This window comes from Podarcis bocagei (genome assembly GCF_964188305.1).
Source record: "Podarcis bocagei genome assembly, chromosome: 3".
Taxonomy (NCBI): domain Eukaryota; kingdom Metazoa; phylum Chordata; class Lepidosauria; order Squamata; family Lacertidae; genus Podarcis; species Podarcis bocagei.
Genome location: NC_138127.1, coordinates 90687301 through 90714161, shown reverse-complemented (window position 1 = coordinate 90714161; position 26861 = coordinate 90687301). Strand labels below are relative to the sequence as shown.

Below are 26861 nucleotides of genomic sequence, written 5' to 3'. Positions count from 1 at the left end.
TAAGGCTATTCTAGGCTGCATCAACAGAAGTCTAGTGTCCAGATCAGGGGTCAGCAAACTTTTTCAGCAGGGGGCCAGTCCATTGTCCCTCAGACCTTTTGGGGGGGCCGGACTATATTTTGAAAACAAAAACAAATTCATATGCCCCACAAATAACCCAGAGATGCATTTTAAATAAAAGCACACATACTACTCATGTAAAAACACACAGATTCCCAGACCGCTCACGGGCTGGATTGAGAAGGCGATTGGGCCAGATCCGGCCCCTGGGCCTTAGTTTGCCTACCCATGGTCCAGATCAAGGGAAATCATAGTACCACCCTATTCTACCTTGGTCAGACCGCACCTGGAATACTGTGTTCAGTTCTGGGCACCACAATTTAAGACGGGTATTGACAAGCTGGACCATGTGCAAAGGAGCACTGCAAACCAACTTAGCACCTGCAGCTTTGTCCAGTCTCTTTGCCTCCCTGTCAGGAATCTGTTTACTTCCTCCATTTACAGACTTTTAGGCTTCAAATAATATAAAAATAGGGTCATTTTTTTAAAAATGAAAACCATATTTGTGGACCCTTTAGGAAGTTAGTGAACTTCTTGGGGAAGAGGAAGGTAGAGGTAAGGATCCCCACTCCATGCAATGCTAAGCAAATTCAGCAATGAGAATTTTTTTTAACTCTGTTATTAAAAATAATTTATTAAAACTCAATTAAAAGTACATCAGGGTGCTTAGTCTGCATGCTTTATTGTGTCGCACATGTGTGTAAAGTGGGGGCAGAGAAAAATTGACAGAACTGGTTTTTTTTGGGGGGGGGGTTGCGGTGCATGGGGTAGGCTTACATTTTGTGCATGTGTTGTGGGTATTGGCGACCGGGCTGCAAAGAGGAAGATTGCATTAAATAAAGTCTGTGAAAATGCTGGTTCTGGGTGCATTGCCGGGGCCCTGTATGCCTAAGACTCTTACTTCCAGAATATTTTAATGGCACATATGAGGATGACACCGATGGCGAACATCTCGTGCTTCTTAATGAAGAAGAACACCAGTTCCTTCGCTATGTAGATGACGTGTATGAAGATGAAGCAATAGAGGAACAAGGTGAACTGGTCCTGAGGTAAAAGGAAATGATGGCTTCCCCCAGAAGGCTGTGGAGAGAGCAAAGGGAAAAGCTGTGAAGTTCCAGTCATGTTGCTGCAGGTCACCAAAAGGCTTGCAGAACAAAGATGCACTCTCTTTTTCCTTTGCAAGCGCCAGTAATTCCCACATTACACTTCCATAGTGAAACCCTCCTGCGCTGTTTATTGGAGGATGGATGGTGGCTAACAGATTGAGGTTGAATCGTGACGACAGAAGTACTGGTTTTGGGGGACAGGAGGCGGGTGGGTGTGGAGGACTCCCTGGTCCTGAATGGGGTAACTATGCCCCTGAAGGACCAGGTGCGCAGCCTGGGAGTCATTTTGGACTCATGGACTCCATGAGTTTTTGGACTCCATGGAGGCGCAGGTCAATTCTGAGTCCAGGGCAGCTGTTTACCAGCTCCATCTGGTACGCAGGCTGAGACCCTACCTGCCTGCAGACTGTCTTGCCAGAGTGGCACATGCTCTGGTTATCTCCTGCTTGGACTACTGCAATGCACTCTATGTGGGGCTACCTTTGAAGGTGACCCGGAAACTACAACTAATCCAGAATGCGTCAGCTAGACTGGTGACTGGGAGCGGCTGCCGAGACCACATAACACCGGTCTTGAAAGACCTACATTGGCTTCCAGTACATTTCCGAGCACAATTCAAAGTGTTGGTGCTGACCTTTAAAGCCCTAAACGGCCTCGGTCCAGTATATCTGAAGGAGCGTCTCCACCCCCATCATTCTACCCAGACACTGAGAGGGCCTTCTGGCGGTTCCCTCACTGCGAGAAGCCAAGTTACGGGGAACCAGGCAGAGGGCCTTCTCGGTAGTGGCACCCGCCCTGTGGAACACCCTCCCACCAGATGTCAAAGAGAACAACAACTACCAGACTTTTAGACAACATCTGAAGGCAGCCTTGTTTAGGGAAGCTTTTAATGTTTGATCCATTACTGTATTTTAATATTGTGTTGGAAGCCGCCCAGAGTGGCTGGGGAAACCCAGCCAGATGGGCAGGGTATAAATAATAAATAAATTATTATTATTATTATTATTATTATTATTATTATTATTATTATTATGCCTCAGCCAGCCGCCTGACTTGCAGAAATTATCCCAGTAGCAGAACGTGCTCTCTATGGCTGCAGATTTTGGGTTTATGTTCAATGTAGTTTGCATTATATTCTGATTCATAGTTTCCGAGCTGAATCCACTTGCCAAGTCTCCACTGCAACACATCCTTCTCTTTGCCCTGCATCTAGTTCTTCCCCGATAGCACAATCCTCGTTCTGAATCCTTCACGCTATGCATTAAAGCCTATTCAGTGCACATTGGAAGCACAAGGCTTCCCGCAATGAATCCTGGGGACTGCAGTCCCCTCTCAAAGAACCATCATTTCCAGTGCCCTTATCAAACTACAGTTCCCATGATCCTTTGGGGGAAGTCGTGGTCTTTGAATGGCTAGTGTGGATCTGAGTTCTCCTGTCTTCACATACGGACCTCTAAGTCAACACCCAGTCCATGCTGTTGGAAGTGGGTGGGACAAATTGCCTTCCCCAGGTGACGCAACTGTTTCCTACTCATTCTGAACCATTTGCCTGTAATTGTCTTAATAAAAGATGAAACTGGCATGCCTGGGTCCTGTCCATGAGGAAACCTTTTCCAGTCATTCTGGTTTCCAGCCTCTTTCACAGGAATGGGACACCTATGTCCTCCAGGAACATTGCATAATGATCAATGTCTTCTGCTCTCAGGAAGAAATTAACCATTATCTGCCTCCAGTCCCTGAGCAGTATTACAAATTACTCTTCCCGGGAGCTTACCAAGCCAACAATGTCTTTCCATCTGTTCAAGTTCAGAGCACTTCTCTACTTGATTATTTCAAGGGTGGCCCCTTTCACCAGCTGAGTCATTTGATATTACAGTGGTACCTCGGGTTAAGTACTTAATTCGTTCTGGAGGTCCGTTCTTAACCTGAAACTGTTCTTAACCTGAAGCACCACTTTAGCTAATGGGGTCTCCTGCTGCCACCGCGCCACCGGAGCACAATTTCTGTTCTCATCCTGAAGCAAAGTTCTTAACCTGAAGCACTATTTCTGGGTTAGCGGAGTCTGTAACCTGTATTAACCTGAAGCGTATGTAACCTGAGATACCACTGTAGTCAGGTTGGCAAAGTTTTAATTATATTAAGCCACTGGCAGAGGCCTTGTGAGCTGACAAACAGGAAATGCACCAGCCTCTGTGGGGTTTTTTTGGGGTGTGGGGGTGGGCAGTGACTTTACTCTTATTTGCTTGTTTTTGGATTGTGGAGGGCAGTAGCCAAAATCATTCCTGCTCTATCTGCTGGCCAACCAAGTGGCTCCGTTTTCCTGTAGTTTCTCAGTTCTCAAACTGAATTGGGAACTTGTGGTGAGTAACTGGAGTCTTTGAGGAATTCAAACTCTGGAAGCAGCAGCGGGAGAAAGAAGCTACTAAGGGTCAAATTTACATGTTGCATGAGATCCGTCACTGGCATTATCTCTCAAAAACCGAAACTAGCGAGTTGCTAGCAGCAGAGAAGGACGCTGAACACACTCTCCCTTTGCTGTTTTCTTGATCAAACTATCTCTCCCCCTCCCCCCCCGAAGCAAAGTTCTTAACCTGAAGCACTATTTCTGGGTTAGCGGAGTCTAACCTGAAGTGTCTGTAACCTGAAGCGTATGTAACCCGAGGTACCACTGTACAGAAAATGCAAGTTGGATTGTGGCCTGTATCTTTTCTTCTGTCTTCTTCCTCTGCTTTTCTCACCTCCACCTGCCAGCCCTTACCTGTGCCGTTGACAGTGCCTGCTGGCGCATGGCTTCCATCTTCTCCTCATGCTGCCGCTGCTTCTCCTTGTCTTCGTAGCGGTACCTGGTCATAGTGAGCTCCATGTCTAGGCGCATCTTTTCCAGCTGAGTCGCCAGGGCACGGGCCTGCTTGTTGCTTGGCTGCTCCATCTGGACCCAGGTGTCCATCTCCCCCTCCGTGTTGGCCAGGCGCAGGTTCTCCAGCTCCACCTGTGGCTTCATCCTCAGCTGTGCCTCTTCGTCTCGGATGTCCAGGGGGTCCGTCACATCGTTAGGGGTGCAGGGTGGCTCAGTCAGGTCGTCGGGGGCCGATGTTGGCTCAGTCACATTGTCGGCAGCAGACGAGACATTTTCAGGGTTGTCCTCCTAGCACGGAAAGGGTATCTAACCTGCTTTTGGTGTCACAAGCCCATCACCTTCCTCCCCCGTTTTCCAAGAACAAAATTGCGATTTGTTCTTCATTTTTGCTTTGAAATAAAAATAAGTGGGTATATAAAATATAAACGAATAAACACACAATATAGCGCTTTAAATGTTTTTTTAAAAGCAAGCAGCTCTCACGAAGCATCGCGGGAAAGGCCAGACTAATGACTTAACCAGAGTTTGTTTTTCTGGTACCTACACTTTTCATGCTAATCTTTAAGCTGGCAGGTAGCCAGGCTCACTGCATGGGTGAAGAACTAACCGTGACTTCTTTTTAAACGCTCCGTCTTCACCCTTTGCCACTTTTGAAATTGGGGTTTGAACTCACAACTTGCTCAGCTTGGAAATTGTACCTAAGTTGGCTAACAGGCTGCATACTGAAAAGCAATTTAGGCAGCTGACACAAAACAACCTATATCCCCTCACCGCAAGAGAAAAATGGGGGAGTATACAACTTCTTATTGCACATTTATCATGATGCTCTAGAAGTGATGGTTCTATGCAAGCCCACTTTCAATACCAATTGTGCCTGCAAAAGTTTTGGGGTGGCTGTGACGGACAGGCCGTGGGTCTGCCTCCTGGCATCCCAAGGACCAGTGAGAGCTGGCGGGACCAATAGTTAATCAGCAGAGAGTCAAATCCTAGAAGGGCCTGAGGGAGGTGTTGCTGGTTAGAACAGTGACAGCCATTCTAGATCTACCTGAGACTTGGTTTGATAAAGAGTGCTGTTTAAAATTTTCTGTATAAAGAGGGTGTATCTTTAAGTTTTGTGCCTCACATGGGAAACCATCAAGCATTAAACAGGCAGACAGTTTTGTTCCCTCCTCACACACTGAAACTCTAGGTGGGACGTGAGTAGACACTGGGAAGCTTCACAGAACTATAATGCTGTTGGTAAACACAGGCGGTACCATAAAATAGTTAATTATAGACTTCTATTGTGTGAATATGGGCTGCTGGCAGCGGCTTTATCTATTAAAACTCCCATAATATTGGTCACACTACCCAGCACTCATCTTCAGTGAGGGTGTCTGTCACAATGGTGACACAACTTATTTTCCAATCAGTGAACATCCCACAATTTCCTGCTGAAATCCCATAGTTGGTTGTTGTTTTTTTAACACCCAAAAGAGTGCTGGTTTATTTTTGTCCCATTTTTATTGCATTGTAGCACTCGGAGACAGCAATAATGTGGTAGCACTGGAGAAGCATTGCGGAACAAACTAAAGCAGGATAAATCCATCACTACTCCACTACTGTTGTGCCCAGAATGCACCGACAATAAAACACCAGTGTGGCTGGGCCTCTTCTTAAAATTGAGTAGCTCTCATTGCAGTCAGTGCTTGGGTAGAAGGCTCCTTCAGAGCCCTGTCCAAACAGCTCTGAGCTTCCTGAAGGAAGAGCAAGACAAAGTGTTGTGTATTGAGTCAAAGGATTTTATATCTGTATTATTATTGTCTGTATTGGCATTAGGGTAAAGTAACTGCCTTTTGGTTCCAGAGGGTACAGCTACTATTGGTTCATTTAAGCTGCTGTATTTGGATCCTCTGTCTTATTGGTTCCCTCCAAAAGGCAGGACTGTGATTGCCTGATATTGTTCCCTCCAAAATGTATCCTTTCTTGCTAGTTCCCTGTCCCTATAAATGTAGCTTTCCTCTCCCCAGTCTTCAGTCTTGTTCCTTTAATAAAGAAGTGTTACTAGAGAACTGTCTCCAGCATGTTATATCAAGAGAGCTGAAATCACAAACCCCACGTCACAACAACTGGCGACGAGGATGGGATCCGGAATGCTGAGGAGTGGTTAAACGCAGCCCTGCCTCAGAGTCCGGATTGCAGCTAAGAACAAGACTCACTGGCCAGCTGAGAAGACGACCCTGCCCACAGGACAATGGAGAGTCCAAGGGTATTGGAGCCCTTCCAGCCATCAGAGGCCCACACGTGGGAAGACTACGTCGAACGCTTCGAGTTCTTCGCAGAGGCTCAAGGGATCACCGATGCCAGCAAAAGAAGGGCCACATTCCTGAGCTACTGTGGGCCTGAGACCTTCAAGCTGGCCAAGGCATTGCTTGCTCCAGCGAAGCTAAGTGAGACATCTCTCAAAGATATTCTTGCCTGCCTAACAAGCCACTTGGCGCCTACTGAGACCAAGATGGCTCGGCGGATGGAGTTTCATAAGAGGCAGCAGCATGCTGGGGAGCCTGTATCTGCATTTCTGGCTGAACTGCGGAAGCTCGCTCAGCACTGCGACTTCCAAAATCGGGAAGAGACTCTCCTGGATCGGTTTATCGGTGGTCTGAGCAGCAAGAAAGCCAGAAGACGCATCGTGGCTAAAGAAGAGGTTACCCTTGCTTTAGCCTTGAAGGAGGCCACCGCCACGGAGAATTATGAAAGAGAGGAGCTTGATGCCAGTCGCAAGGCCCCTAAGCCACAGATAGAAGTTGCGCATGCCATGGATGAGCTAGAGGCTACTCCGAGCCAGAGCCCAGTCCGTGGGGTCGAGTCAGTGCGTCAGGCCTGCACAGTGCACAAATATCACCGAGGCAGGTGCCCAGGTTGTGGCGGAAACCATGAGCGGAAGAGTTGTCGTTTCCGGGATGCTATGTGCTGGACGTGCGGGAAGACAGGTCACATCGCCAGGGTCTGTAGATCGGCGGCATTGGGAGCGACAGGAGCACCTAGACCGGAGCATCGCAGACCGCCCACAGCAACCCATTTTCTAAAGGACTGCCACTACGTAACGGAGATCAACGGGAGGGTCGTGCAGTTCCCAGCGCAAGGCAAGGCACACGTCAAGGTGAAGATTGAGGGTCAGCAGTGCGACATGGAGGTGGACTCCGGATCTGGATTCACTATCGTGTCGGACCAGACCGCGAGGACATTCTTCCCCAGGGATAAGTTGCCCCCTCTGGAGCCCTTCCCGGCAACCTTGCAGTCATACTCAGCGGGCCGCATCCATGTTATGGGAATGTGTGCCGTGAGAGTACAGTTCCGGGACAAACAGGCTGTACTCAAACTGGTGATTGCGAAGGGCAGTCGCCCCAGTCTCCTGGGCACTGACTGGTTCCCCGCCCTGGGACTGAGTATATCTGGGCTTAATTCAATCCAAACCTGCCCTGAGATGAGCGAGGCATTATGCAAAGAATTTGCTGGTCTCTTTAATGGAAAACTGGGTTGTTATAAAGGTCCCCCAGTTGACTTCGAGTTGGACCCTGGGGTGGCCCCAATCCGACTCAAACCAAGGCGAGTGCCATTTGCACTGCAACCCAAGATCGAAGCAGAGCTGGATAAATTGGTCAAGCAGGGAGTTCTCTCACCCGTGGACTCTGCTAAGTGGGAGACTCCAATCGTCACGCCCCTTAAAGCAAATGGGGAAGTCAGGATCTGTGCAGATTACAAATGCACTATCAATAAGGCACTCAGGGGAAACTCATACCCCATTCCAGTCGTATCACATCTGTTGGCTAAACTGGCTGGGGGCAAGGTGTTCGCCAAAATTGACCTGGCACAAGCTTACCAACAGCTGCCAGTAACCCCACAATCAGCGGAAGCACAGACTATTGTCACACATAAAGGGGCGTTCAGAGTTAACAGATTACAATTTGGAGTTTGTGTGGCCCCAGGGATTTTTCAAGGGCTCATGGAACGCCTGTTAAGAGGTCTGCCGGGGGTCTTGCCATTTTTTGATGACGTTTTGATTGCTGGAAAAGACCCACAGGAACTGGTTGCGCGTGTTCGTGCAGTGTTGCTCAAGTTCAAGGAGGTGGGGTTGCAACTGAAAAAGGAAAAATGCAGTTTTGGGGTGCCAACTGTGGATTTCTTGGGGTTTAAAATTGATGCATCAGGCATCCACCCCACAGATGCTAAGATTAAGGCCATCATCGAGGCGCCACGACCACAGAACAAGACGGAGTTGCAGTCATTCCTGGGACTTATTAACTTTTATCATTCGTTCTTACCCCAGAAAGCTTCGGTAGCTGAACCATTATATAGACTGTTGCAGAAAAAGAATGTGTGGCGATGGGGGCAGGGGCAGCAGAAGGCTTTTGACTCCTTGCGAGGAATGCTGAGTAGCAGGAGCGTCCTTGCTCATTATGACGAGTCAAAGCCTCTGGTCCTGGCATGTGATGCCTCTCAATACGGCCTGGGGGCGGTGCTAAGTCATAGGGAACCGGATGGGTCGGAAAAGCCCATCTCTTTCTATTCCCGTACGTTGTCGCCCACGGAGCGCAACTATGCTCAAATTGACAAAGAGGCGCTTGCAATTGTGGCAGGAATCAAAAAGTTCCATGATTATGTGTACGGTCGCCATTTCTACATTGAAACGGACCACAAGCCACTGTTAGGGTTGTTCAACCCGAACAAACAAACGCCACAAATTCTCTCCCCCAGAATGTTACGTTGGTCTATATTCCTGAACGGGTTCCAGTACACCTTGACCCATGTGCCGGGGAAACGGTTGTGCCACGCTGATGTGCTGAGTCGATTGCCCCTTCCTGGCGGGAGCACTGAGGATCCTGCTCCAGCGGAGCACATAATGATGCTGGAAACACTTCCGGGGGCTCCTGTAACGGCTACTGATATAGCTGAGAAAACGAGGAAAGATGCTGTTCTCTCCCGTGTGCTCACTTGGGTGGGGAGGGGGTGGCCAGGTGGTCCGCATGAAGACAAATTCAGGCCTTATGCGACTAGGCAGCACGAGTTGTCCATGCATAAGGGTTGTCTCCTGTGGGGAGATAGGGTGATCATCCCAGCACCACTGAGAAACAGGGTTCTTGAGACGCTTCACATGGGACACCCGGGAATGGTCAGGATGAAGTCGCTAGCCCGATGTTATGTGTGGTGGCCTGGAATGGACCAAAACATAGAACAATGGGTACGAATATGCAAGGCATGCGAAGAGGTGCGGCCAGAAGTGGCCAGAGCACCAGTCCACTGGTGGGAGCAGTCCAGATCTCCCTGGAGCCGGCTGCACTTAGATTTTGCTGGGCCATTCCAAGGAAAGGTCTTTTTGGTTATCGTTGATGCATATTCCAAATGGTTAGAAGTGGCGATGGTCCCTAGCATGGCATCAGCTGCCGTAATCAAGGTGTTGAGGCAGCTGTTTGCAACCCACGGGTTACCTGAGACCATTGTATCAGATAATGGGGCAGCTTTTGTATCCCAAGAATTCAGGGCATTCTTGGCTGATAACGTCATAAGAGGGGTCACATCCGCGCCCTTTCACCCATCCTCCAATGGGCAGGCTGAGCGCATGGTAAGAACAGCCAAAGAATCCATTGCGCACTTAATGGAGGGTAACTGGTCAGCTCGCATCGCGCGAATGTTATTTTTGCAGCATGCGACGCCGTGTACCGCGACGGGCAAGTCGCCAGCTGAGCTGCTCTTGGGTAGGAGACTGGTCACGGTGCTGGATTATGTCCACCCGGATAAAATGCCAAACCGTAATTCAAGAGCAACCCCCCAGGCTGAGACTGACACAACAAGGTATCTCTCCCCTGAAGATCTGGTCTGGGTGAGGAACTATTCACGAGGTTCGCGGTGGGTGGCTGGTGTGGTCACCCGGGCTAGTGGACCTGTGTCCTATTATGTGACCTTGGAAAATGGGCAAGTGTGGAAGAGACATATAGATCAGCTGAGGCGCCGGGCGCTCAGCAGGGAGGAGCCAGATAATTCATCCCTGGCTAACGACGCAGAGCTGCAAGACCAGAGTGAAAATGGCCCAGAGGTGCAGTCACCAGGGGCTTTAACAAATGAACCAGGGGCTGCTAGTCCTCACGATGACGAGGTACAGATAGGGGACCCTGAGATGTCTGGGACTCCATCTGTTCCTGACGAAACCCCTAGAGCAGCCCCTCTACCACAGGTAACACCCAATCCAGAACCTGCAACACCTGTTGTCAGGAGATCAAGTAGAAGTTGTAGGACCCCACAGTACCTGAGAGATTACGTCTGCTGTGCTCACTAGGGGGGGAGGGGTGTTGTGTATTGAGTCAAAGGATTTTATATCTGTATTATGATTGTCTGTATTTGCATTAGGGTAAAGTAACTGCCTTTTGGTTCCAGAGGGTACAGCTACTATTGGTTCATTTAAGCTGCTGTATTTGGATCCTCTGTCTTATTGGTTCCCTCCAAAAGGCAGGACTGTGATTGCCTGATATTGTTCCCTCCAAAATGTATCATTTCTTGCTAGTTCCCTGTCCCTATAAATGTAGCTTTCCTCTCCCCAGTCTTTAGTCTTGTTGCTTTAATAAAGAAGTGTTACTAGAGAACTGTCTCCAGCATGTTATATCAAGAGAGCTGAAATCACAAACCCCACGACACAACACAAAGGATAATGGAGGAACAACCATTCTTACCATAAGCGACTGAAGCTCAAGGCAGTAGGCGTGTGAATAACAGGGCTGCACACCACACTAGGCAGCCTTTCGTTTCACTAGGCTCTCACTGTCCCATGATGCACTTCTGTAACCCGCCACCCCAGACAATACAAAAAGCAAAGCCAGACTTAACAGAGCCAACTGCCAAACTGATGTCATAGATGCCTCACTGTGACATCACAGCCCGCCTGTTGCTACAACTGGCTCAGTAGTAGAGAACCTGATTTTCATACTCTGAATGCTGAGCAAATGGCAAAAGGAAGTGGGTTTTAGCTTAAAAGCCTCTTTTATAGTGCCTATTGTAATGCTGGGCTGCATCTACACAGCTATAAAAAACGTTCTGAAATTGCTTTTAAAAACCTATTTTTAAAGCACACAATGTAAAATTTCATGAAGTGTACTAACACATAACTTTTGGTTTTCTTTTTTTACTAATGTAGCTGAGTCCCAGATTGGTATATAAATATGGCGGCTGTGTCTGCAAAATACCCTAATATTTATATGGTGGAGGTTTTGTGTTCCATCTTATCCTTCTTTTCTATCATCCCAACCTATCATCCCAGTGATAAAAATGAGCAGGCCTATTGATTGCCACCATAAACTATAACTTTTCACCATTTCAAAAAAAAATATAGATCTGTTACCTGATTAAAGGAATCTTATTCGATTAACTGTGTAAGTTTTAATTGTATATGAATAAAAACAATAGTTCTAGCGCAACATGCACTTCTCCACCCCCCCATCCTAGCCCACAAGATGATGCATGCGTTCAGTTGTTTTATACTTATTTAAAGCATTTTAATCTTGCTATTCGGAAAAGAAAAACTCCCAGAATAGCTTCCAGATGTCCATGATAAGGTGGTCACTGCCCTCAGACTTGCAATCTTTTGTGAGCCCTTCCATCTTAGCTCAGGTAATATATACTGTATGTATAAATAATTCCATATATCCTAAAGACATGTAACCATGGGAAGCTGCCTTTTATTCATACTACTACTACTGCTAATAATTTATTATTTATACCCTGCCCATCTAGCTGGGTTTCCCCAGCCACTCTGGGTGGCTTCCAGCAAAATATTAAAATAAAATAATTAATCAAATATTAAAAGCTTCTCTAAACATGGCTGCCTTCAGGTGTCTTCTAAAAGTCAGATAGTTATTTATTTCTTTGACATCTGGTGGGAGAGCGTTCCACAGGGCGGGTGCCACTACCGAGAAGGTCCTCTGCCTGGTTCCCTGTAACTTCGCTTCTCGCAGTGAGGGAACTGCCAGAAGGCCCTTGGCGCTGGAGCTCTGTGTCAGGGCTGAACGATGGGGGTGGAGATGCTCCTTCTGGTATACTGGGCCGAGGCCGTTTAGGGCTTTAAAGGTCAGCACAATTGGTCCATCCAATTCTGTTTTGTCTTTCCAGGCTGCCCGTTGAGGCACTCCAGGCTTCTAGGCAAAGTTCTCCCAGTCCTATGTGGAGATGTCAGGGATTGAATGTGGGACCTTCCACATGGGAAACAGATGCTCCACCACTGAGCCCCAGCCTTTCCCCTAGTTTTGCCACACTACTATCTTTAACTCAGGGACACAGGTGGCGCTGTGGGTTAAACCACAGAGCCTAGGACTTGCCGATCAGAAGGTCGGCGGTTCAAATCCCTGCAACGGGGTGAGCTCCCGTTGCTCGGTCCCAGCTCCTGCCAACCTAGCAGTTTGAAAGCACGTCAAGGTGCAAGTAGATAAATAGGTACCACTCCAGCGGGAAGGTAAACAGTGTTTCCGTGTGCTGCTCTGGTTCGCCAGAAGCAGCTTGGTCATGCTGGCCACATGACCCAGAAGCTGTACACTGGCTCCCTCGGCCAGTAAAGCGAGATGAGCGCCGCAACCCCAGAGTCGGTCACGACTGGACCTAATGGGCAGGGGTACCTTTACCTTTTCATCTTTAACTCACACATGAGTATGCTTGATAGCACAGGAAGGTGCCACTGAAAAAAAGAATATCTGATGGTGGTTCCTCAGATTGGGTACGGTTGTGTTCCTGTGGTCTGAAAGCTGAGCGCAACTGGCTGTTGGGTTATGTGTTTCCTCCTCCTCATTGAAAAAGTTGGCCACCAACCCACATATCTTTTGGAACAATGGCCACCGCTTCCTATTTCTGATCCAATTCTCCTCCCCTCGTTGCCTTTGTGATCTGCGGGCACAAAGCAGCCAGCTGTATGTGTAATGGACAGTCTGTGTCTTGAATGGAGTTGTTGCCTTATTCATTCACAACAGACCAGGCGGCCAGGAGGACAACAAGCCCCTTTGTCAGGAGATCTAGCCAAAGGCATGCTGACAGTCTCCACTGACTTCATATTTATCTGGTCTCCTCTCCTCCTCTTCTGCGAGTTAAACAATGTGATGCTTTGTCTCCGAGTTGTGAGCGAGCAACCTTTCCTTCCCTCGCTGGAACTTCGGCGAACTACTTATTTATTTATCCGCCCCAATTAAACCGTGCGCGTCTCGCCAAAGAATGAATGAGAAAATGTTATTGAACGGTGAATGCTGGAAGGGAGAGTCTCTGTCTCTCTGTGTGGCCTGTTTTAAAGGACTGTGAGTGCAGAAAGGTGGAGTTCCATTTCTCCTTTTTAAATCATTTTTTAAAAAGCCTTGAAAAATATGTTTGCAGAATTGCTAGAGATAGTTGTGGAGAGGGAGAAGAGTGTTTACTGAGGAGCTTAGGAATTTGCCTTATACTGAATAAGACCATTGGTCCATCTAGGCCAGTATTTTCAACACTGGCTGGCAGCAGCTCTCCATGGTTTCTAGCCCCACAATCTCTCTTTCTCTCTCTCTCTCTCTCTCTCTCTCTCTCTCACACACACACACACAGAGAGAGAGAGAGAGAGAGAGAGAGAGAGAGAGAGAGAGAGAGAATGATTCCCCTATGGAAACAGATGCATATATTTAATTCTTACTAACTCCACCCAAGTTTCACCTCCCATTTTCTTAAACCTTTTTATATATACAGTATATAAATGAAATTTTCTAAAAGCAATGACAAACCCCTCTCCAACAGCCTTTATGTGTCCTGACTGCGTAAAAGGCAAAAAAACCCTCTGTAATCTCAGCAGAGGAACGCAATTAGCTGATCCACAGTTGAACCACAAGCTCTTGAAGCTTTTCGAAGCCTGAAACTTCAACATCCAGCTGCATCTGGAAACTGCATGCATGCGTGTAATGATATATAGGGGTTGCTCGTGCGTAAGTTGCCGCCACTCCTGGCTATGTTGCCTTGTTAAACCTTTTCTGTCTGGACAGCCCTTCACTTCGTGGCTGCCTCAGTCGCTAGCAGAATCCGTCAGTGGGCGTTTCTTAAACCTTTTCCAGCATAAAAGCTGTTTGACGCCAAGTCTCCTCCTACTCTCCCTGCGCGGAAGTCTTCTGCGCAGGGAGGGTGTGGGTAGCGGAGGACCCGTGCTCTCCCCGCTGGTGTCAGGCGAGGAGTCCTGGAGCCCTCTCACCGATTCCCCCATCTGCCCCCCTTTGTCCCTGGTGTTGCGCTGATTTGCTTCCCCATCTGCGGAGCTGCCTCTCTCCCTGCTGGGTCCCTCTCCAGCATCACTTGGGAGCCTTCCCTCCGCCTCTGGCTCCGATGTCAGTTCCCTGACAATGCGCTTGCAAAAAACATGGGCTACTTCTTGCATACAGTATTTACAAGTGACCTAGACTTCAGAGACATCTCCTGCATTACTTTTATTTTCTTGCTTGAGGAGGAGCTGGGCGTCATCTGGAAGTGGTGTATATGACCTTTGGGTTGAGTTCGGCTGAAATCTACTGGGCAAAATTGCAACGGGGGGTGGGGCACCTTTTTACAGTGGTACCTCAGGTTGCATACGCTTCAGGTTACATACGCTTCAGGTTACAGACTCTGCTAACCCAGAAATAGTACCTCAGGTTAAGACCTTTGCTTCAGGATGAGAACAGAAATCGTGCTCTGGCGGCATTAGCTAAAGTGGTGCTTCAGGTTAAGAACAGTTTCAGGTTAAGAACAGACCTCCGGAACGAATTAAGTACTTAACCCGAGGTACCACTGTACTTGATCAACATGTTGGGAACAGATTAATCTAACAGAGTGATTAACTAAACTGGAGTCCAAAGTACATATTGTTAGGGGTAGGGGTAGGATATGAACAGGCTGTGACTGCAATCCCCTATATACTTACCTGGGATGGGAGTAAGCCCTATTGAATATGGTGGGATTTCATTTCCATGAAAGCATGTACTGTTAAATAAACAGCAACCCAATTCTCCATTATGGCAGAGATAGAGAGCCTCAATTCAAAGTGCTGGTTTTGATTGATAAAGCCATACGTGGCTCAGGATTGCAGTACTTCAAGGACCACGTCTCCTGACATAAACTGACTCAGCGCCTGTGATAATAATATGAGGCCCTTCTTTGTGGGCTCAGTCGATGGGAGCTTCAGAAGGTGGCAGCACAGGAACAGGCCTTTTCCACGGTGGCCCCCTACTTGTGGAATGCTCTCCGCAAGGAGGTACACCTGGCACCATCTTTATCTAGCTAGGCAAACTCTTCTCTCTGTACCCAAACTTCTGGCCCTTACTTTATAGCTTTGTTGCTGTATTCTTAGACTTCTATTTTTGCTCGTAATTGGTTTTTAATGCAAGTCGTTTTGGTGGCTGTGTGAGAAAAACGACTAACAAATAAAAATTAAAATAACCACCCATCAGATGTTGTTGGACCACAGCTCCCATCATCCCATCATCATAAACGGCCTCGGCCCAGTATATCTGAAGGAGCGTCTCCACCCCCATCATCCAGCTCTGAGGGCCTTCTGGCGGTTCCCTCACTGCGAGAAGCAAAGCTACAGGGAACCAGGCAGAGGGCCTTCTTGGTAATGGCGCCCGCCCTGTGGAACACCCTCCCATCAGATGTCAAAGAGATAAACAACTACCTGACATTTAGAAGACATCTGAAGTTAGCCCTGTTTAGGGAAGTTTTTAATGTGTGGCATTTTAATGTATTTTTAATCTTTGTTGGAAGCTGCCCAGAGTGGCTGGGGAAACCTAGGAGAAATACCACCCTTGGGAGGAAATGCTTTCAGCACCTCTGTTCCCTGCCTCCCATGGTCAGTTTTACAATGTTGCCAAGTGGTATGGCTTGCTCAAGACAGCAAAACCTAGTGTCCTGCTGTTCTCAGGCTTCCCTAGAAATGTTCACAAAAAGGACCCCAAACAGGCACGCTGAGTTGGGCCCAACATTGGAGGGTCTGTTGTGTTTGCATGATGTCACACGTGCGACGTCCTGGTCCCCCCCATTGGGCCATGCCTGACGGGATGTGCAGGTGCCTGCCGAGATGCTCTGGTGATCGCGGCGGGGGCCACAGAGGGTGCGACAGCACATGCCTAGGGGCAGTGGGGGGGTGGCAGCACTCTCAATATTGGGGGGGTGTCAGCCCCCTGCCATGAAATACTGAGGGGGCATAAGCCCTTCCTGCCCCCTATAGCCAGCGCCCCGGCCCAAAGTTAGCTCTCAGTAAGTTTGCTCTAGCTCACAGCAGGCAATACACTCAGCAAACATCAAGTCACCAAGCTCAGTCCGGTTCTCTCTTCGGTGTGGCCCTTGGCACAAGCTCCCAACTCGCCTACCCATAAAACCAGACCTGTATTTGCTCAATTGACTCTATGCAAGTACTGTCAACCCCCAATTTGCACAGGGATTGCATTCCAGGTCATCGTGCACATCGCTGCCTACCCCACTCTGTTCTGCCCCTGTCCCCATTCCACCCTCTTCTGGGTCCAAAAATGGCAAGCACATGTACGGCTCATGCTTTGAGCCCGTGCAAAATAGTCGTTCCCTGTACACATCTCATGGTGGAAAACATAAGGCAGAGAGTCTAGCGTGTTTTATCAAAGTATAATATACTACAGGCAATGCAGAGCAGAGGTTCAAAGTTATAAGGGAGAGACATTCTGTGTGTATTCGCTGATAGCCCGGCCTATGGAAGGAAGGAAGCCAATAGACAGGGCACAGGTTCCTCATTCAGACTGTGGAAGAAAGAAAAAGAATTGCATGAACAGGATTCGGAAGACAGAGAGTCAAACCTAGTCCCTTTCAAATTTCCATTCAAGGGTTAAACCCACCAATGCCCAAGGCCAATGACCAGCAGTGAAATAGCAATAAGCCTAGAAACATTCAGGAGCCCCAGTGGAATGTCACCCATAAAATGATGACTCCTGTGCTGATAAGATCACAGGTATCTGATGGTGTATTTGATGTTTTAACATAGGCCCTACAGCAGGGGTAGGAACCCCGGGTTCCTCCAAATTGCTCAACTACCCCAGAACAGAAAAATGTAAACTTGGAAGGCAGTACCATCAAACTACCTCCAACACTCATTATCTCATCTTCCCATTTTCTCTCATTTCTGTGGTGTGTGTGGGATTATAGTTAATTTTTAAAATCAGTACTATATACTACCATTTGCCAATAAGGTCTGAGGGCAGCGTGCATCTATAAAAATATAAAAGCAATGCCATAAAATACAGGTCAAATTATAGTAAAAACCAGAGGAAAAGGCTGCGTTAACCGGAGACCCATCCAGATGTCTTTTTTTTTATTGCACATTCGTGATGATTTGTGCTCATGATGCTATTGGGATGGTCACACAGACCCTGCTTTCAATACTGTTTGTGTCTACAAAAATTTCCAAGCAGTCGCATTGGTTCATTTTGAATTAGTGCCGATCCCTCAGCTTCCTGCTCACGTCCTGTAACTTTTTTATATAGCGCAAGCGTTCTGCTTTATTTCTGTCTGGCTTTTGTCATGCTATAGTCCCTCCAGACTGAAATAAAGTGGCAGCACTGTGGGAACATCAGAAAACAAACTAGAGCAGGATAAAACCCATCACTTGGGAGTTGCCACTGTGTCAATAACTTGTTGTGGAATCCGCCTGCAATAAAGCACCCATCTGGAGGAGCCTGTATTTGTCAAAGGACATTATTTGGATTTTACAGTCCTCCCCACAGGAGCAGGTAAGAGGCAAAAGGGTCTCTGTGTACAAGAGGGCTAGAAAAAGGCTTGCCACCCGGTATGACCACAACCTCCCTTCTTCCCTCCCGGTATCCCCTTTACCTCCTTGGGTGGCGCTTGCTGCTGACGCAGCTGCTCCATCTTCTCCTCATGCTGCCGCTGCCTCTCGTTCTCTTCGTGCTCGTATTTGAGCCTCGTCAGCTCAAACTCCATCCTCCTCTTCTCCAGCTCGGTCTCGATGGCTAAGTCCAATCTGCTGCTTGACCACTCCGACTCTGCTCCACTCACCACAATGCGGGGCACCTGCAGACCCAGGTGCTCCGTCACCTCTTCGGTCTTCTGTTCCGGTGGCACTGGTGGCCTTCCTGCCTCCAGGATCTTCTCCAGCGGCTGTTCAGGCTTTGGGCCTTCCTGTTGCCCACTAGGCTCAGAGTGGGGCTTCTTTTCAGTCACATCTGGCAAGTAGACTTCCATGGCCAGCTGCAGCTCTATCCTCATCTTCCCCACCTCACCAAAGGTCTCAGAAAACGACTCGGCTGCGGCATCTGCCTTGCTCCCCGTCGCCTTCGGGCCCAGCACTCGGATATTTCCTTGCCGCAGGCGCAGCTTCTCCATGGTTTCCTCGTGCTGCCGCTGCTTCTCCTTGTCCTCGTACATTTTCCGCTCGTGCTGCCGCTGCCGCTCGTTCTCCTCGGAGATTTGCTTCAGCTTGGCCAGCTCAAATTCCATGCGCATCTTCTCCAGCTCAATTTCCGTGATGGGGTCCAACTTGCTCCCCAGCTGCTCCTCGTCCCCTTGGCCAGGTGTTCTGCACGGCAAGTGCTGGCGTATGTTCTCCATCTTCTCCTCGTGTTGCCGCTGCTTGTCGTTCTCCTCGTGCTGGCGCTTCAGAAGGGTCAGCTCAAAGTCTAAGCGCATCTTCTCCATTTCGCTATCGGCTCCCTGGGTCTGCTTGGGGTTCTTCTGCTCCTGCTCCTTGGCTCCTTGGCCGTCCTTCTCCTCTCTGTGCTCATCCTTCTCCTCTTTGGCAACTGCGTCTAGTGGCAGAGGGCTGCTGGCGGCTTCTAGCTGCCTTCTGGTCTCTAACAGTGTTCGTTGGTCTCCATTAGCGAGCGCGTCAGTCACAATAGCAGGGATGGCTGGGGACCCTGAGCTGTTGGCATCCTGAAACACATTGCAGGTAGGGAAGTCACACATGCATTTCTGAGAAGACGTCATCAACAAATATCACATCAGGGGGCAGGAAAGTTAAGGGAAAAATTCAACTGGTTTTAATGCACGAGTGTCAGGCTTTGGGGAATCAGCCTCCTCCCCTGTGGCCATAAATGAGCAGATCAAACAAAAAGGAATTTTTACCAGTTTCTTTATTAAACACAGCAAAGGACAAAAGAAAGTGTCTACCCAGAATGGCGGTGCTCACAATTAAGGCTTACACTCCCTCCATCCCTATCAATCTACGTAACTCCTATGTTTTGTAATCTGAGTTTGTACCCTCTGCATTTTCTGTTCTGAGGCTTTCTGAGCTCTTCTTGACCTTGAGAAGAGTGGATAAATGCTGTCCAATGACTGTGAATCTGTTAACCCTCTCTCTTCCAGTGTTTCTTCTCCTAGCTGTTCCCCATCCAGTATTTCCCAGCTTCTGCCTTCTGAACTGTGCCCCTCTGCAAACCACTGCTCCAAATCTATACTGTCTTCCTGCTCCTGGGAAGATTCAGGAGCAGGAGGAGGGTATGACTTCCACCATTTCTCCTCAGTGCAGCGCTCCTCAGCGTGGCCAAAATGGCTGTGTTGCACAAAAGGGCCCCACTCCACAGCAACTTGGAGCAGGGCTCTTAGTTTGGGTTGCCCCTGTTCTGTGGAACAGCATCCCCGTCCAAATATGAAGGCACCCACTATCTTCACTTTCCCAAATGCTCCAACTTTTTCTGAACAAAATCCGGGACACCCACACCCACCATGCTGGCCCCCCCCGCCACCTCTCACAGCTCACGCTACTTGTCCTCACCCTCCTGACACTCATCACTTGCTTGCACCACTCCTATTATAGTATATGTGCTGCCGATGAATTTATTTGACCCTATCTACATCGAGTCTGACACGACTAAACGACTATACAACAACAACAACATCTACATCAGGCTATGTTCTATCTTTGTTACCAAACTCCGAGTATAATTGCACACTGTATTAATTGACATTGTTTTTTGATATATTAGTGGCCATGTGATGATTTTAGCTTATGAATTTTGTTTAATGTCTTGATCATAGGCGCCGACTCCATGGGGCTTGAGGGGGCCCGAGCCCCCTCAAAAATTCGTTTGGGGGGGCTCTGCCCCCCCAATAATCTCCGGCGCCCCTCCAGCAGAGTGCCATCGCCGCCCCTCCCCCAGCCCAAAATGCACAGGGTCGGGCTGCATGCCTCCTGCCCTCCCTCCCGAGCAAAAGCTCCACCCAATTTCCGCTCCGGAGCTGATTAATAGGCGCAGCACGCTCTCCCCTATTCGCTCACGAGGAGGCGGCGCCACTTTATTTGCATATTCATGAGCTTATTTATTATTCATGAGCTTTCCCGGGCCCCCCCAATATTTTTTATAAGTCCGCGTCCCTGGTCTTGATTTTTATATTGGGGTACTTTTATAGCTCTGTTTAGAGTACGTAATGTTTTGATAATATAAATGTTTTAACTCTTTTGTATTAATCCAGTATATTTTCTTTTAATTGTTGAATGATTCTTGTGCGCATTGTGGCAGCCTTTGGCTATGTGCAATAAAACTTGCGCCACTAACCCTCGCTCTTGATGCTCTTGCCCAGCGCTCTGGCATTCAGCAGAGTCACGCCGGATCACTGGACAGGAAGGCGCTTTGGCGCGACTCTGCTGACAATCGCGAGAGTGAGTGTCTCTTTGACTGAAAAACAGGACATTCTGAGATTGAAACAGAAGTCAGGATTGGCTTTTGGATACAGCTTGTCCCACTAAAAATGGGACAGCTGGCTTTCCAGAAACAATGGAAGATATTTTTCTCCTAACAAGCTTTCACAGCTGAATAGATGGGACTCTGCCATGAGTGTCTACTTCATACTGAAAGACGTATATTGGCTCCCAGTACGTTTCCAAGCATAAGTCAAAGTGTTGGTGCCAACCTTTAAAGCCCCAAATGGCCTCAGTCCTGTATATCTGAAGGAGCGTCTCCACCCCCATCATTCTGCCCAGACACTGAGGTCCAGCGCCGAGGGCCTTCTGACAGTTCCCTCACTGCAAGAAGTGAGGTAACAGGGAACCAGGCAGAGGGCCTTCTCGGTAGTGGCACCCTCCCATCAGATCTCAAGGAAATAAACTACTACCGTATTTTTCGCTCTATAGGACGCACCGGACAATAGGACGCACCTTGTTTTAGAGGGGGGAAAACAAGAAAAAAAAATCTCCCCCTCTCTGCCCAGCACCCCTTCAGCGAAGCGGCAGGAGGCGCTGCGCGGAGAGGGGGAGAATTTTCCCCCTCTTGTTTCCCCCTCTAAAACAAGGTGCCGTTTAAGGTGCGTTCAGTCGCCTTCAGGCAGCTACCTTGGAAGCCTGGAGAGCGAAAGGGGTCGGTGCCCACCGACCCCTCTCGCTCTCCAGGCTTCAGGTTCCTTTCGACCTGCTCTTTGGGGCTGGCAGGAGGAAGCCCACCACCAGCCCCAAAGAGCAGGTCGGGGAGCGGGGAAAGGCGCGCAGCGGAGAGGCTCCTGCCATAGCCCCCCGCATGCTCCCCAGGCTGGAGAGGTGACACGCAGCTAGAGGCTCCTGCCGTAGTCGCGCGTCACCTCTCCAGCTGGGAGAGGGTCGCGGGGGGCTGCTTTAGCCGCGCGCGTGCTCTCCTTGCCGGAGAGGTGGTGCCCCCCGCGACCCTCTCCCAGCTGGAGAGGTGACGCGCGACTACGGTAGGAGCCTCTTTAGCCCCGCGCTCGCTCTCCAGGCTGGAGAGGTGACACGCAGCTATAGAGGCTCCTGCCATAGTCGCGCGTCACCTCTCCAGCCGGGAGAGGGTCCCGGGGGGCTTGTTTAGCCACGCGTGCGATCTCCCGGCTGGAGAGGTGGTGCGCGGCTAAAGAGACTTCTGCCATAGTCGCGCGTGTCACCTCTCCAGCTGGGAGAGTGCACGCGCGGCTAAAGCAGCACCCCGCGACCCTCTCCCAGCTGGAGAGGTGACGCACGACTACCGCAGGAGCCTCTTTAGCCGCGCGCGCGCTCTCCCAGCTGGGAGAGGGTCGCTGGGGGCTGCTTTAGCCGCGCACGCGCTCTCCCAGCTGGAGAGGTGACGCGCGACTATGGCAGAAGTCTCTTTAGCCGCGCACCACCTCTCCAGCCGGGAGAGCGCGCGCGCGGCTAAAGAGGCTCCTGCGGTAGTCACGCGTCACCTCTCCAGCTGGGAGAAGGTCGCGGGGGGTTGCTTTAGCCGCGCGCGCGCTCTCCCAGCTGGAGAGGTGACGCACGACTATGGCAGGAGCCTCTTTAGCCGCGCACCACCTCTCCAGCCGGGAGAGCGCGCGCGCGGCTAAAACAGGCCCCCCGCGACCCTCTCCCAGCTGGAGAGGTGACGCGCGACTACAGCAGGAGCCTCTTTAGCCGCGCGCGCTCTCCCGGCTGGAGAGGTGGTGCGTGGCTAAAGAGGCTCCTGCCATAGTCGCGCGTCACCTCTCCAGCCGGGAGAGGGTCTCGGGGGGCTTGTTTAGCTAAAGAAGCCCCCCGCGACCCTCTCCCAGCTGGAGAAGTGGTGTGCGGCTAAAGAGGCTCCTGCCATAGCCACGTGCCACCTCTCCAGCCGGGAGATGGTCACGGGGCTATGGCTTCTTCGCTCCATAGGACGCACACACATTTCCCCTTCATTTTTGAAGGGGAAAAAGTGCGTCCTATAGAGCGAAAAATACGGTATCTGACTTTTAGAAGATATCTGAAGACAGCCCTGTATAGGGAAGTTTTTAAATGTTTCATTATGTTTCTCTATATGTTGGAAGCCACCCAGAGTGGCTGGGGTAGAAATATTTTATTATTATTAATTTTTATCTGCTGTTATTTTTATGTTGTTTTCAGCTGTCCCCCCACCCCAGCCCGGCTGTATTGTATTTTGCACATTACCTTGAGACGTGCCAAAATTTTGTTGTCTCGAGAGGGATGTGAAAGTGTGTCAGAATAGTGAAATGGCATGGGAAGTTTAGATGGCATGGGAAGATAAGGCAAATTCATGGAGAATAAGCTATTGATGGCTAGATGGCTATGAGTCATGACAGTCTTCCAGGGACGGCTATTGACCTCATATTCTGCTTGAAGCCTTCCAGAGGTTGACCACTGTAGGAAACAGGATGCTAGATTAGCTAGGCCTCTGGTCTGATCCAGCAGAGATTTTATCTTCTTAGCTTAGGTGGATATATTTTTGGTCCAATGAAGGACAAGATAGGAAGAGGAAGAGGAGGCGGTGCAGAAGAAGATAAGGGGATTGCATATCAACAGAGTAAAAAAATCACCAAATGTCAAGAAGATCAAGGAACAAGAGGAGGCCAATTGACTTCTAATCCAATGCTGCTACAATACAGGAATCTCAACTCGAGCATCCATGACAGATGGCTATCCAACCTCTGCCTAAAAACCTGCAAGGAAGGAGAGTCCACAACCTCCTGAGGGAGTCTGTCCCACTGTTGAGCAGCTCTTAACTGTCATAAAGTTCTTTCTGATGTTTAGTCGGATTCTCCTTTCTTGTATTTTTTTAAAAAATAATTTTTATTAACAGGCCAATCACATCACATTATTCAAATCACATTAGTTCCAAATTATACAGCCAAATTTTAAATTTTGTTGAGGGTACCCATACATCAAGCTCCGCACGAGTCCAAAATTCCGGATAACTCCAGGCATCACTTATTTTACTGCTTTAATTAAACAGTTCTATCCAGTTCGATCCGGATAGTCCTTTATTACTTCCTTTCTCTTCTTGTTGTTATCATATATGCCTTTCTTTGCAATCTCTGATGATTTTCACAAGCAGATTGAAAACTGGCGTTTCTGTGTGGGTTTTGTACTCTTCAAAGACCATATCGCTCCAGGACAGTCTCTGTTCAACACTTCCATAAACAAAATTAATCTTCGGTCTGTCCTTTATTTTTTCTCAGGCTAGCCAAATAAATCAAATAAATCAGGGGGCTCTGTCAGGTCAAACTTGCATTCCAACATTCCTTCTCTTTCGAGCGATCCTGATTCTCCTCCCCCTGTCCTTCTTTCTCCGGCAAGCCTGTCTTGGCGAGACGCCATTTTTTAACTGCGGCATAAAAGTTTTCCTCTTTCTCACCGTTCACCAATCTTCTCTCCTGTTGTAATCCATCCCACACAGCTCTTAAAATCCTGCTTATGATTAGTAAAAACACGGCGATCTTATTTCTTTCTGGGGTGAAGGGTTATTAATATCACATCGTGCAAAGAAAAAAAGAGTTTTTTCCTCCACCCCCCCTTCGTTCCAAACATACAGTCTCCTAGTGGTGATTCATCAGAAGATTTACTTATCCATCCTTCACTCCCGGTCACAGAGATCCATTAATCAGCAGTCTTATCTGTCAAGCTTTGCTTGATGTATGTGCTTCAGCTTCATTTCCAATCCTATGTTTCCAATTATAATTCCGAGCTGAAGCAACCAGCACACGCTAATTGGAATCGGCGTCAGGAAGATCTGACTTCACCAAGGGCTCGTGCCAAGTGTTCGGCACCCCATCTCTCGGATCAGGGGGTGCATTGTGAACACCGCTGGCAAGACAGTGCCCCCCACCTCCTGGGGTGGTGGTGGTAAGGCTGCATACTTCCCATAGCAGCCCCTTAATTACCTCGTATGGGTCAGAGAGATGTTATTGTCGGCCATCTTCCAACGCGCCACATGGTGGCCCTCCGGATTCTCTTTTCTTGTAAATTGAAGCCACTAATTTGGATCCTACCCTCTGGAGCAGGAGAAAACAAGCTTGCTTCATCTTCCATGTGACAGTTCTTTCAATATTTGAAGATGGCTGTATAAATTGTTCAAACTAACAAACAAACTGCCTCAGCTTTATTGAGTGTGTTTCTAGGGTGCATGGAGATAAAATACTCCGTTTTTCTTTTCACATTTATTTCTTTATAATGCTAATTTCCCACCTTTCCTCCACAAAGCTTAAGGTGGTATTCATTGTTCATCATTCTCATATATATATATATATATGTGTATATATATGTGTGTGTGTGTGTGTATGTATATATATATATACTGTATATATCCTCTCAGCAACTCTGTGGCATAGGTTAAGCTGACAGAAAGTGACTGGCCTGTTAGGCTCACTTTGCGAGCGAGAGACCCAGGTTCAAATCGCCCCTAGTTCTCAGCCTAGCCTACTACACAGGGTTGTTGTGAGAATAAAATGCAGGAGGGAGACAAAAATAATTGTATGATGCTTGGGAAGGAAGGTGAGATATAAATGAAATAAAAAGAAAAGAAAAAGGAATGAGAGTGACGGATCTTACCATGGCGAAACTGGGTCCAGGGAGACAAGAATCTTAACCACGGCACATGCAGAGATATAATTTCCCCCTCAATCGGACACCAGCTGCCCCACTTTGCAAAACCAGGCCATGCAAATCCACATTCCAGGCCAACTGCCGTGATGATGTCACGAGATTCCGCACTCGGCTTCCTCCTCACCCTCCCAAGCGACTCCGGCAAGAAACACATTCAGCTGCTAACAATTTGGCCCAGGGTTCCTTGAGCTGCTCATTAGTAGAGCATGTGGGCGAATCTGGTCAATTTCAGTTTCAGTTTCTCACTTTTTCCCCAGTCTCAGGGCCTGTTCTCCACATTTCCTTTTTATTATTATTACATATTTTTTAATTAATTTTCAATTACAAAAATCCAATATGCACCATATTATATTACCACCAAATAGCAATACCAACTCAAATACAAATCAATTACATAGCCAATTATAAATTTTGGGTGGCTTCCCACGTGCTGTACTTCAAAGACTTATTCCCTTTAATTCTGCCTCCAGACTGTTGCGCAAACCAGATACAATCCATTCTTGATAAATTCCCTTATACCACAACTACAATAATTAACTTCAATTCGCATTAACACATATAATAATTTGTAAATTCCACATTTCCATGTCAGTTTGCAAATTCTTTAAATAAAAAAAAAGCTCTTGTGAAAATTTGTTGGCATTTGAGGGTGAAATGCACACAATATGCAATTTTGTGTGCATTATAATTATTATCTTTACCTCTCAAAAGTTAAACGGAAAGCAACTTACACACACACACACACACACACACACACACACACGCCTGCTAAAAAATAACCAGAAAATTAAGATCTAAAGATATGGGTCTATATGGGTCTATTTTTGCTCAGCACTTGAAAAGAAATAGTGATGATACCAAGCAGGCTTCCCTGTACACATTTTTTGCAAGCAATTTCCCTTAATATAATATTTTGTTGTATATTTTCCCTAATATGTGCATTTTGATGTACACTTTGTCCTAGCACATGTGGTTTTGCACACATTATTTGACTGTAGAACCAAACTGCAAAACTCAGAGACATGAGCATTTGGAAGGGTTTGTTTTGGTTCAGGTTTTGTTTCAAGAAGTGCAAATTGGGTTGATTTGTCTTTGAATGAGAACTCAATTAATTTTCTCTCCCAGACCCATAAAAGCCCCCAGGCTGAATCCCTAGTGCATCTCTTGCTTAAAAGGCCATGGAGGAAATCCCTTCGTGAGACCCCAGGGAGCTGCTGTCCGTCTCAAGTCTGCTGGGCTAGAGGAGACCAATGGTCTCATTCCACATGAAGCAGCAAACCTAAGTTCTTTAGCGGATCTTGAGACCCTCTGTTGGAAACCTGATGCAAAGCGAGGTGACCTTTTCAACATCTTTGAGAAGATGTAAGCAGCCATGCAAGCTCAGAACACTTTGCCAAGTTAGTCTAGGGTTGCCCTCTTGTCTTCTAGCACTTCAACCTGTGCCTTTTTAAGAGCAGTGTGATCAGCAAACGCTCACAAGTTACCATTCTTCTCTGCTTGAGAAGCTTCACTTGCAGCATTTGTAGGTCAGACT

At 48.1% G+C, this 26861-nt stretch overlaps 1 protein-coding gene across 1 annotated transcript; it reads right to left on the bottom strand.

Annotated features, from left to right (window-relative positions):
- Positions 1-723: 723 nt before the first annotated feature.
- Positions 724-25430, bottom strand: LOC308583300 (uncharacterized protein). The gene is made up of 4 exons (XM_081187114.1): positions 25274-25430; positions 17866-18927; positions 3925-4311; positions 724-1140 (listed from the first exon to the last, which is right to left on the bottom strand). Exons 1-4 carry the CDS (start codon positions 25274-25276, stop codon positions 958-960), a joined length of 1635 nt encoding a protein of 544 aa, XP_081043240.1. The 5' UTR covers positions 25277-25430; the 3' UTR covers positions 724-957.
- Positions 25431-26861: the final 1431 nt, after the last annotated feature.